At 43.0% G+C, this 13,123-nt stretch overlaps 1 protein-coding gene and 2 non-coding genes across 5 annotated transcripts; 1 reads left to right on the top strand and 2 right to left on the bottom strand.

Moving 5' to 3' along the window:
• The first annotated feature begins 696 nt into the window (after positions 1-696).
• Positions 697-12,700, top strand: Mtrf1l (mitochondrial translation release factor 1 like). Of its 3 annotated transcripts, none has more exon segments than NM_001025723.3 (7): positions 697-995; positions 3,899-3,978; positions 5,420-5,603; positions 6,812-6,975; positions 8,404-8,521; positions 9,948-10,084; positions 10,687-10,940. In NM_001025723.3, coding segments are annotated over 7 exon segments (1,122 nt in total). In that variant the 5' UTR covers positions 697-757; the 3' UTR covers positions 10,888-10,940.
• LOC120100394 (small nucleolar RNA U2-30) lies at positions 9,252-9,321 on the bottom strand. Its single transcript, XR_015655903.1, has one exon. It is a non-coding gene; the product is annotated as a small nucleolar RNA U2-30 (small nucleolar RNA).
• Positions 9,470-9,549, bottom strand: LOC120100395 (small nucleolar RNA U2-19). Its single transcript, XR_015655872.1, has one exon. It is a non-coding gene; the product is annotated as a small nucleolar RNA U2-19 (small nucleolar RNA).
• Positions 12,701-13,123: the final 423 nt, after the last annotated feature.

Below are 13,123 nucleotides of genomic sequence, written 5' to 3'. Positions count from 1 at the left end.
TGTGTTGGAGTTTGTTAGTTTTAAGTTGAATTTGTAGAAGGTGAAAGCAAGAGCAAGAAAGTGAGAGAGCAATGGAGAATTGGGTTGAGTGGGTCAGAATGTGAGGCAGGAAACGGAGAAAGCTAGTGAATGGTGTGGTGGGTGATAGGAAACATAAGATTTTCTAGCATCACTTGGAGGTTTAGTAGGATATGCCTGCCCTTGAAAGGAACCTATGCCAGACGACCACCCTAAAATTAACCCTTAGAGACTGGAGATAGATGACTTCTGTGGCTCTGACCTCTGTGCCTGCAGGTCGCTTGACTACCCTCAAGGTTCTTCAAATCCCCACACAGCTTTGGGAAGCAAACCCACTAGAAGCAGGACCTAGGCTTTGGTCTCCTTTCCCCCTCCCTCCACCCCGACCCCCCCGTAGAGGCGGGGCTGAGGCGGTGGAGCTCCGCCCCCCGCGGAGGCGGGGCTGAGCTCCCAGAATCACGCATTTGGAGGTGGGGCTGAGGATCCGGAGCCCCTTCCCCGGGGGGTGGGGGGGGGAGGGTAGACTTCGGCGTTCGGGTTGGAGGCGGGGCAAACGTTTCTTGACTGCCCCGCCTACTTACCTTTTGACTTTTTGGGGACTTAGCGGCTTTTTCACGCCTTGCCGGAAGTTCTCGCTACATTTCCGGCAGAGCCTTTAAATTCCGGCCTTCGCGACCTGCATAGTTCTTCCTGGAGTGTTCTCTGTATGTTTTTGGCTACGGTGGGCGGCTGGGCCAGCATGCGGAGCGGGTTTCTGAGCAGTGCCCGGCGCCTGTGGGCCCGCCGCGCCATCAGCCGCATGCCACCGCCTTCCGAGGAGCTCCTCGCCCGCGGCGGGCCCCTGCGAGCCTTCCTGGAGCGCCGCGTGGGCTCGGAGGCCGGCGGTCTGGACGCTGGGAGTCCCCAGCTTGCCGCGGCGGCCCGGCTGCTGAACGAGAAGGAGCGGGAGCTACGGGACACTGAATCCTTGCTGCACGGTAAGCCATCTGCTCCAATGGGTTCGGAAGCCATTTGTGTTACCGACCTTGTCACTGGGGTTCTGACAACCCTCCGTCGGGCTTTCTAGAGCTCCCTGGACACGGTGCTCTCTGCTCCGTCAGTCCTCGGAAGTAACTAAGGATCTCCGTTGCCTACCCTCCCCTCCCCTCCTGGCAGCTCAGATGTGCAGGAAAGACTTGGTAGTCCCAGCAGAGGAACTAAAGTCGGGTGAGTTTATGGCATTGACCTACTGCAATGTGGGGAGCAGTGCACTATAGTTAGGCACCGAGACCTGGAAATTCGAGTTTCCCTCGAGATTCCGTCCGAGGCCGAAGTGTCTGCGTTCCTGAAGCCTCCAGAGACCCAGTAGAACACACCTGGGAACGCTTGATTCAGAGACCCTGCCCGGATGAAGAAAGTGAGAAAAGGGATTGGGGTTGGTTACTGAAATTAACCGTGGGGCTCCAGGTTCCGAAAATGGGAACAAATAATAAGTAAGGAGTTTTAATTTCAATATAAAAAACAGTGCTGAAAAGCAGAAAGTAGCATTAAAACGGGTCGCTAAAGGCAAGAAAGAGGTGGTTAGGTGGTATAAGAGAAGGGACTAGAAGGCAGAAGTGGCCAACATGGATGAAGGTACGGCTTGGTGGAAGTGTATGTAGAATAGGTGTGGGGCATGGCAACAGAAGGGAAACATTGTGTTAGTTTGGGTTTCTGTTGCTGTGAACACCATGACCACGGCAACTCTTAGAAAGGAAAGCATTTAATTGGGGGTGGAGGACAGTTCAGAGGTTCAGTCTGTTATCCTCAAGGGGAGAAGCATGACAGCATGCATCAGACACGGTGCTGGAGAAGGAGCTGAGGTTCTGCTACAAGGTTCTGCATCTTGATCGGCAAGCAGCAGCAGGGGACTGTGTCACACTGAGCATAGCTTGAGCATATGCGACCTCAAAGCCCACCACCTCCACAGTGACCCATTTCTTCCAATAAGGCCACACTTCCCAAAAGTGCCACTCACTGTGGGCCAAGCATTCACACACGGGTCTATGGGAGTCATTCCTATTTAAACCACCACAAACATGAAACCAGAAAGATGAAGGATTAGCACTGTTTCTATAGCCTGAAACAGTAGGGCAGTGCCTCACACTCTAGGCAAAAACGTGACTTTATCTAGGGAAAGTCTACTGTTGGTGTCAGTATGGAGAAAGAGTCAGGAGGAAGCTGCTTACCATCCAAAGGAGAGACAGTAGCAGACCGGCACAGAACAACCACTAAGAAACAAGATTTGATGGGTTATATCATAAGAAATAGGGTAGAAGTTTATTGGGCGGGGCAGCTTCCCATATCAGAATGAGTTTTATTTTTAATATAAGATAGAGGTACAAAAGCTGAGTTTCCTTGAGGGAAAAAGAGCTTTGCTGTTGAGTGCATACTGAGGAAATAAAAGTTACCATAGAAGGATACGGGCTCAGAGTTCTGCCTTGGCCCAGGAGAGCTGCAGTGGAGGAGAAAGCTCTTGCGCCTGCATAATGGGAGAGGTCAGAGTAGGCACTAACGGATGGAGCTATGTAGAGGCAGTAACAAGGCAGGAATGCATAGTGCAGCACATCTGGGGCGGGGGGGGGGGGAGAAGAAAACCACGAGTTCCAGAAAGAACTGGCAGACCCACAGAACTTGGGATGAATTACCTAAATGGGCAGCTTTCCTGTGTATGAATTGCCCCACCTCCCTTGCTATAAGGTCTTAATAGGTAAGCACACACACTTAAGCTATGTGCACATTTGATGTTTCGGAGGGAAAAACAGCTGCAGGTGTCCATAGAGCAGAGAGACAAATGAGAAGGTATATCTTTAAGTCAAAAGTGGAAACTCAAAGATAAAATAATCATAAAACCAGAGATGAAAGGAATATTTATATAAACATTGGGCAGACTCCAGTGAATGTTTTTGGCTGGATACTTTATCCTAAGGAAACATTTACTAAGACTGACTTTCGACTGTAGGTTTTAACTCTGCTTACCCATTCAAACCTTCCATGCCCCTGCCTGGGCATTCTAGCTAGTTAAATGCATCCGTTTGGTAATGTGAAACCTAAGTTGGTAAACTAAGTCTCTTTACTGGGGCTGGAGAGACAGCACAACTGTGAAGAGCGCTCCTGCAGAGGACCCAGGGTTGGTGCCCAGCACCCGTGTCTGTGACCGGAGAGTCCATGCTCACAACTGTTTGTGATTGGAGAGTGAATGGTGATCCAGCACCCCATTCTGGCCTCTGTGGGCATGACATACACGTGCTGCACATACATACATGCAGGCTAATACCCATACATAGCAAATAAAACCAGTTAATGTTTTTGACATTTAATTTCATACATACGAGTATTTAGCCTGAATGTATGTATATGCACAACATGCATACCTGGTGCCGATACCCAGAAAGTAAGGGGGTGTCAGAACCCCCCGAACCAGAATTACATTATTGCGAGCCAACATGTGAGTGCTGGCAGCCGAACCCAGGTCCTCTGCAAGAGTGTTACGTGCTACTGAGCCATCTCTCCAGCCCTGACTGCAAGAGTGTCACGTGCTCTTACTTACTGAGCCATCTCTCCAGCCCTTAATTTTTTTTCTTTTAAAGTCTATTATTACAGTTTTTCTGGAGGTGAAAATATAGAGAACTTTAGTCTTAATGTTTATATTGGAATTTTTTAAATCTAACTTTCTTTTACCTTCAAGAAAACTTTTATAGCTATATACTTATAAAAACCATTCTCTCAATAATTTTAATTAGTGGCAACTATGAAAGATCTGTTTTTCCTTCATCCGTGGTAACTATAAACACACAAACTGAAAATCTATTAGCAATTTAACAGTGATTAAGAAAACTGGAACTGCTGCTCTTTTTCCTAGATGAGAATGAAGATTTGAAGAAACTCGCAGAGAGTGAGATAGCTTTGTGTCAAAAAGAAATAGCCGAGCTGAAGCATCGGGTATGTTATTATGTTATATATAAGAGTAAAGCACCGGGACTGGGGATTTAGCTCAGTGGTAGAGCGCTTACCTAGGAAGCGCAAGGCCCTGGGTTCGGTCCCCAGCTCCGAAAAAAAGAACCAAAAAAAAAAAAAAAAAAAAGAGTAAAGCACTTATGCCATTCCTCTTTCCCAGGTCACTACAGGCTTAGTGAAGTCCAGGCAAGCAGCCTGTGGCTACTTATATAGAATGTTTTTGTTGCTGTTGATTTTTTATTTGTGCGTATTTGTCTGCAAGTGTGTCTGGACCACAAGCAGGCCTGGTACTTTTAGAGTACCCTGGGATCGGATTACACGGTGGAGTAAATTGCCTGACATGGGTGCTAGGAAATGAACCTAGGCCCTCTGGAAACTTGGTCATTGTTCTTCACCTCTAGACCTCAACTCTAGACTCTGTTTTTTTTTTTGTTTGTTTGTTTGTTTGTTTGTTTGTTTTTTTTGCTTTTTTTTTTTGTTTTTTTTTTTAAGCTCTTGTCTGATTTTTTGTATATTTGCTCCATGAAGGGATTGCCACCATCAAAGAGGATTTTAAAGCAGAAAAAGACATTTCTTATCCAGAATTCTCAGGCTACAAGAGTTGCATACTGTACAAGTCTCACTGATAAATATCTGTACCAGCTCTTACTGCAAAGGCAAAGAGATACAGAACGCTCTGCTTTCTTCCTCCTCTTCCTCTTCCTCTTCCTCCTCTTCATCCTCCTCCTCTTCTCCCTCTTCCTCTTCTTCCTCTTCCTCTTCTTCTTCCTCTTCCTCTTCTTCTTCCTCTTCCTTTTTCACTGTGATAGAGTAGACAATGGGTAGGAAAGATTGTAGACTGAAGGCAGAGTGAACTTTTTGGGATGAGAACGTGACCTTATCTTAGCCCTAATAGAATGCCAGTCCTCAACTTCCAAAATCAATGTTTCCTCTTCTGTGTAAGTGAACTTAAGTAGCAACTGTAGGATGAGCACCTTTGTTCTCCTTCTGTATTGGGCCTTGTATCTCAAGACATGTGGTGTAGTATCCTGCTCCTAGATGTTTCTTTCCTAACTACCTAACATGGAGTTCAGCACCTAACACCACATAAGATCTGGTGTGGTGCTGTACACCTGTGTTCCCAGCACTGAGGAGGTGGAGACAGGAGCATAACACAAAAGAAAGAATTCCAAGAAATACAAACAAACCTATCAAAAGTAGATGCATTTTATAATACTTAAAGTTTTAACTGGAACATTATTAATACCTTACTGGAAATTATGCACTATACATTTTCAGTTAGCAAGATGGTCAGACTCTTATCAAAGAGCAATATTAAATTATTTGTTTAGAGAAACTTGGGTTCTATATCTAAGTTCCCTGATCCATTAGCTTTGAGCTCTTGAGGAGTGGTCACTTACAGGAAGGTGCTGTCTTCTATTTGCAGATCATCTCCCTTTTGGTTCCTTCAGAAGACATGGATGGCAGTGACCTGATCCTGGAGGTGACTGCGGGTGTGGGTGGTCAGGAAGCCATGCTTTTCACTTCTGAGATGTTTGACATGTACCAGCAATACGCTGCATTTAAAAGATGGCATTTTGAAACACTGGAATATTTCCCAAGTGAACTAGGTCAGTGTCGTAGTGAGGTTTCTATGGCTGTGATAAAAATACCATGACCAAAAGCAACTTGGAAGAAAGGATTTCTTCTATCTTTCAGTTTGCAGTACCTTAAAGAGAAGTCAGGGCAGGAACTCCAGGCTGGAACCTGGAGGCAGGAACCGGAACACAGGCCACAGAGGAAAGCTGCTCACTGCTTCCTCCTCCTGGCTGCCTCAGCCTGCTTTCTTAGGCACCCTAAGACCATTTGCCCAGGGGTAGCATCACCTACCTCAATCCAGTGGCCCTCCCACATCAGTCATCAATCAAGACATGTCTCCCGGACTTCAGATAGTGTTGTGTGGTCATCCCTCAGTTGAAGTTGCTCCTTAGATTATTCTGACCAGCACAGTCAGTAGGTGAATTGATTAGCTTTCGTAAAGCATAGATTTATTACAGTATGTCCTGGGGGGAGGGTTGGCAAGACGATGATCAGAACATATGTGTAAGGACTAAGTGATACGCTCTTTATTGACTTACCTAATGATTTTACATAAAACCATGGTTTGAGAGTCTCCTGTAAACGATAGTGGAAAGCTGTTCCATGATAAGCATTTCCAGCTTTGAAAAGTAGTTTTAGGATACTCTTGGCTCACATTTTAATCTTAGCACCCAACAGGCTGCAGCAAGAGAATTGCACTAAGTTTAGGACTAGGCTGGGCTTCAGGAGTACGTCTCAAAAAGAAACCAAAAAGGTGGTCTTTTAGCTATTGCTCATGTGAATTCATCAGCACACTAATTTAATAAGCGGAATTAAATAATTACATAGTAGGGTGCTGGAGATTTGGCTCAATAGTTAAGAGCTCTTGCTGCTCTTGCAGAGGACTTGAGACCAGTTCCCAGCACCACATGGTGGCTCTCAACTACCCATAAATCCATTTCCAATAGATCTGATGTTGTCTTCTGACTCAATATGCACCTGGTACTCCTGTGTTATGCATGCATACATGCATGCATGCATACACACACTATTAAAACACTCAGACCTAAAATTAAATACACAGATATTTTTAAACAGTAATAATTATGTATTAAAACATCAAACTTTAAAGTTTTTTAATGTGCTTGTACTCTCTACTGACAGTTATATTGTAGGTTTTTTAACTTCATGAGAATATATGTGATAGTCAATTGTTTCTGCATAGCAGGAATGATAAAAATAATTCCATTCTGTTTTCAAGGTGGCCTCAGACATGCATCAGCCAGCATCGGAGGTCCAGAAGCCTACAGACACATGCAATTTGAAGGAGGAGTACATAGAGTACAGAGAGTACCAAAGACAGAGAGGCAAGGCCGCATCCACACCAGCACCATGACGGTGGCAATTCTGCCCCAGCCTACTGAGGTAAAGCCTCCTGATGGGTCTAGCGCTGGGCTCCTTTCCCAGCAACCGGGTAACCTCGTTATTTGGTCTTCCTTCCATATTTTGAGTTACTGGTGAAAGTGTAATTCAGGAAGTGTAATTTTGCTTAGATGGTAGGAAGGAACATGTTTTTAGATGGTCTAGGTACACACCGGATGTTTTCTCCACCTGTGAAATGGACATCGTAAGCCCCTGCCGTGAGTCAGGTCATATAAGCTTGTGCATGCAGACTGGTTGCCTGCTTCCCTTTGCACTGCAGGCCGGGTGGTTCTCCAGTTACCTCAGTAAAGGGCTGCACTCAGCCCAGATGCTACTTTATAAGCCAGAGGTATTAGCAAGGTCCTGAGTGCGTACCTCGCCTCACAAAGCAAGACTTCAGTATATAAGAAAACAACCTGTTTTATTAGTTTCTCTTCTGCTAAAAGTGACAAATTAACTCACTTAAAAGGTAAAATATGAGTATTTGAGAGTTTCTATTTACTAGTTTTAAGAGAAAGTACTATTTAGGTGTATGGTAGGGTTGATGGGTTTAATTTCTGTGGGAAACCTGAGTGAGAGCAGAAGAGCTGGGAGAGGAAGTGCAGGAGAGTTGGTGTCAGGGGGATGTGAAGCGAGCTCTAGGACGTGAAGCGAGCTCTAGGATCTGTCTAGCTTTATTCTAGCAGCTCTGAGAGGGGTTATCTTACTGCAGGATGACTAGCATGCCGTAGACAGCAGTCTCTAGCTGTTCATGGAACAGACATTTTTAAACATGGTGCTTCTCATGGTTTCTCCTGGGACAGGGCATCACCCTGTTGAATTCCAGTGTTCCTGGAATGCGTAACCTGGCTTCATGTCTTTGCCTCCAAATTATGGTTATAATATTTTAAAAACAATATCACCCCTCTCCCCAAAACAATTTCATGTATTCAATTGCTATTATTTTTTGTTTCCTTTGTTAAAATTTTTGAATTCAGCAAAATTCTACATTTTCTAAAAAATTCTACATTTTAAAAAAAATGACATTTATGTATGTGAGTCTTTGTGCATGTGGCCCATAAAGACCAGAATTGGGCCAGGATGCCCTGGAGCTGAAGTTAAAGCAGGCTGGAGTCTGCTGTGCTGAGCACACTCGGCTCTTCTGTAAGGCTGCACTTGCTCTCCATGGAGGCCTCTGTCCAGCACCGAGTTTCCTCCTTCACCAGTCTCTACTGCTGCTGTTGGCGAGGCAGAAAGCTCAGTTTGGAGGATTAGGGAGTGTTAGTGCCGTTCTACATTCACCGAACCATCTAAAGTAACATTCTGCTTCTGGTCTGTTCTTGGACCTTTTACATTTTCTGTGTGGCATGTATTTATACTGTGTGGGTCTTACCTGAGACAATTGGTGTGGGTAATTGTTCCTTAAAGTTCCAACTTTTTTTGTATGTATAGATTAAACTGGTGATTAACCCTAAAGATTTGAGAATTGATACGAAGAGAGCAAGTGGAGCTGGAGGTCAGCACGTAAATACCACAGACAGTGCTGTTCGGATAGTTCATCTTCCCACAGGTGTGTCCTTCAGTTTTCAACATGAAACTCTGAGTCAAGATCAATTTCTGGGGGACTGACTGCTCTCCACTGGAACAAACTTCCAGATACCGAAATACAGCATTAAGGGCTCTGAGCTAGCCACTTTGTTCTGTGGCTGATCTGTTCAGGATAATTCCAGGAAGGAGGAGGGGTTAGTCACTATGAAGAGAACAGTTGAGTCCTGCCAATTGAGTTATGGGATATATTCTTACTAGATTTGCTATTTCCAAAAAAGCCTCAGTGAATTATATGATTATTTATCAGAAAATGTTCTAAATTATCAGTTATTAACTGCAGTGCTAAGACCCAGATCATTGGACTTTCTACAGAGAAGCATGATACATGGACACTTTTAGATACAATTTCAGGAGCCTCTTTCCAACAGAATTGGAATCTAGATAATTGGGCAAAGTGACATGTGTTTTTAAATCTTACTAGATAGAGCACCGGAGTGGCTTATGAGTGACAAGGAGCGTCTAGTTAATACAGGTCAGGTCTCCTGGACTACCACATATATGGATCTTAAAGTGCCATAGCCCCTGTTAACCAGGAGTAATAAAGACAGGTGGACAGGTAGGACTTTGTCCTTTACATACAGAAAACTGTTAAATATGGTGATAAGTGAGCTGTATAAATAAAAATATGTTAAAAAAGGAAATCCTCAACTATATTCTATATTCTATATACATTCATTTCTTTTTTTTTATTCTGAGCTCAGATCAAGTGTAGAAACCTTCATAGTGACAAAATTCAGTACTAAAACCTTTTCATCATTGCTCAGAAATGACCACACGCAGGCGCGCGCGCACGCGCGCGCACACACACACAGATGCATGCATACACGCACGCCCATACACCCACATACCACCCTTTCCTTCTCTCACCGTAGACAGACCCTAATTGTTTAAGCTGTTTTGTAGTTTTGCTTCTCAGAACTATAGAGATCATGCACCCAGCCGACCAAAAGGCCTTCTGATGCTCAGATTTGGCTATTTTCATCATTGATCCACTTCAGTAGATCTCAGAGAATATACATTCATTTCTATAAATCTTTTTTAAAAATTATGATAGCTGAGGCTATAAAAAAGTCTGTATTAAAAATATTTAAAGTGTACCATGCGTGGTAGTGCTTACATTTAATCCCAGCACCTCGGAGGCAGAGGCAGGTGGATCTCTGAGTCCAAGGCCAGCCTGCTCTACAAAGCAAGTTCCAGGACAGCCAGGGCTGTTACACAATAAAACCCTGTCTCAGAAAACAAACAAACAGAAAATTAAAGTCTTCTCTTCGATTCTCATTTTTTATTGCTTCGTCAAAGAAGAAAAAGAATGAGAAAGAAAAGGAATAGTCCTTGATAATAAAGAAGATTTTTGTATTTAAACTCTTAATTTTCATAACATTATTCAGGTATTATTTCTGAATGCCAGCAAGAAAGATCTCAGCTGAAGAACAGGGAGCTGGCTATGAAAAAGTTACGTGCAAGGTTATACAGCATGCGTCTAGAGGAAGAAACTGCTAAAAGATACAGCGCTCGAAAGATCCAGGTAAAAATGAATTTGAGAAACACAAAAATATTTATAGAAAGTATAGTTTTGTTATTACTATCTTTGTATTTATTATAAGGGCAGTACCTGTGTACACCTTCAGTACACAGATTTGTGAACATATACTAAATCTCTACTCAGTTTTTAATCCTTTGCACTTATGGAAGCAAGAGTACTGGAAGATTAAACCTACATTTTTGTATTTGATTTTGCGTTATACAGTCCTTCTGTGACTTCTTTAGTATATATACCCATCACCTTATCTCCACAGCAGGGTGACATTAATTCCCAGAGGTACCATATACATAAATGCATTTATAAATATGTTGCTTCTACTGTTTAAATATCAGCCATTTGCTAGACTGTGTCATTATGTAATCAATATTTTGCTGATTGTATCATAGAGCATTGAAGGAGCAGATACAGGACTCAAATATTTATCTCTTGACTATAAAGTCTACTCTGTACCATGCCCGCATGTTATTTGGGGACTCAAGGGTTTATACTTGGTTCTTGCATTGCTGTAGATTTAAGTTTTCCTGAATCTAAATGCATCTCTTATATCCTCCCCCAATATTGGTTTTTGTTTTTGTTTTTTTTAGGTTGGAACTAAAGGAAGATCAGAGAAAATAAGAACATACAACTTTCCACAAAATAGGGTCACAGATCACAGAATAAACAAATCACTACATGACCTTGAGAGCTTCATGCAAGGAGACTGTCTTCTGGATGACCTGATACAGTCACTGAAGGACTATTCGGATTATGAATCTCTAGTAGAAATGATTTCCAGAAAAGACTAAGCTTCTTTGTAAAGATATATGTTTTTAATATACACTGGGAAAATTCTAGTGCAGATCTCTTGTGTGTAAATGCTTCACCAGTATTCTCTTGAGGAATGTAAGTTAACAGTTTCTTGGATAATTCTCTATAAAAAATTAGACACGTAGACAGTTGTTTTTGTGCAAAATATTTAATCAGGAATTTGAAATACAAAGCAGATATGCTTGTGTTAATATGATGGAAGGAAACAGAAGCTAATAGTGGAGTTAAAAAGTGATACTGTCAAGCACACTAGGACTGATAGGCATAGCATACACAGAGTCCTAAAGAAAGGAAGCACTTACGAGGTGCTCCCTCCCAGCAATGGAGTCAGGCATGTTGTAAGGATAGCCCTCTCAATCATGGAAATGTTCCTGGGTTACCCGGCAGCTGATAGCCTGGGCCTTGCAAACAGAACCTCAAGCCCGTGGGGCCTGTTAAGCCAAAAGCTTCCTGTCAAAGTGTGAGCTCTACTGAATAGTAAGCCTTGGTGGGCTCCTATATCAGTTCCTCAGAGAAACAACCAATAGGATGTGTCTGCACAAATTCACTATAAGGATGGCCCCACATAGAGTACCATGTGTCCAAGATCTACAGTGTGGAGCAGCTGAGTAGAGACCAAGAAGAGTTGATGGTTCACTTTACTTGGTAGTTTGCTGGGGAAATCCCTGTTTTGGAGGAGTCTAGGTTTTTTCTACTCAGGCCTTTAGCCCAGTTGGTAAAACATGTTAGCATGACTGATATTTCACTGATTTGAGTATCAGTGAAACCTCCAAACCTTGAGGAGACCCAAAATAATGTGTTACCAAATATTAGGGTTCTCTAGGGTCACAGAACTTACAGAATGAATCTCTCCCCAGCCTCTAAACACACACACACACACACACACACACACACACACACAGTAAGTTCATCGGAATGACGGAACACTCTACAGTTCAATAACCCAACAGTGGCTGTAATGGGAATGGAAGTTGCTCGGTCCCACAAGGCTGGGTGCCTCAGCTGGTCTTTGGTATATGTGGGAATCTGAAGAAATAGGCTCTAGTGCCAGTGAAGGAATGGATGCAATAGCAAGGCCAGGAGAACAGGAGAAGCAGCAAAGAACAAAACCTCCCTTCATCCATTGTCCTTACACAGCTTCTAGCAGGTGTGGCCCCAGATTAGCGGTGTCTTCCCAACTCAGGATCTGGGTCAAAGGCACGTTGTCTTTTTGCCTCAAGAACCAGATAACAGGTATGACCTTCATTTCTGAATTTTAGTTCAGAAATATGTAGTGAGGTTGACAATTAACCGTCTCAGTCACAATACAGGCTAGCCAAGGCTACAGAATTAACCACTATGGTACCCAATAGTATTCCTTAGAGGCTGTGCAATGGAAGAGGAGAAATGAAGCTTCCTGTCTTATGTTTCTCTACCACCTACGACTTCAAGCTTCACATGCTACCAGCAAACAAATGGATAGATGTCAGTAGCTTGAATGTGTCCCCTCTAAAATCCAGGTGATACTATGTCATATTAAGTATATTTCATCACAACTAAGGTTTTAAGAGTCCCTTCTGAAAGGACTAATGTATGTCAACTGTCAGACAACCAGAATCACTGCCCAGTTCCAATAATGTTTTCATACATTCAGTGTCTGAAATGAATGAAAAACTTGACATTTTACTCTTGCACATATCATATAGCACTTAGACACAATTCTACTTAAGTATATATCATTGCGTGATAAAATTTATGATAAATACCAACTTCATTCAATGTCTAATAAATAGTTCCGATTTCTCTCCTTTCCCCTAGATGTGTTAGAGTTGGCTTCTTCAAACTAAGATCTGATTATGTGCCTATCTAGTGGGCTTACCCCCTATCAGACTCCTAATCCCTTTTGTCAAGGCACTGCACTGGATTTTCATCTATGAAGAGCAAACTAGATATTCTGGTACTATGTGTTGTTTGACATTACGGGTCTTTAACACTTGAGGCTTGGCCAGTTTAAAGTACCTACATCTTTTCTTGTGACTTAGCACTCTTGTCACAAAAATTGTATTGAAAGAGAGAGGGTTTGACTGGCCTGTGCTGCTGTCTGTCTGACTGTGTGTATATATATCACTCAAAACTCAGCTTGTAATTGGCAGTATACTTCATACTGAAATTCAGTGCCTCACTATTTGAAAGGAAGTAGCACAAACCGTTAATGATAGGCAAGTATTTTTAAGC

Source organism: Rattus norvegicus, chromosome 1, assembly GCF_021556685.1.
Source record: "Rattus norvegicus strain SHRSP/BbbUtx chromosome 1, alternate assembly SHRSP_T2T, whole genome shotgun sequence".
Taxonomy (NCBI): Eukaryota; Metazoa; Chordata; class Mammalia; order Rodentia; family Muridae; genus Rattus; species Rattus norvegicus.
The sequence above is the reverse complement of the archived record's forward strand: the minus strand, read 5'-3'. Positions and strand labels throughout refer to the sequence as shown.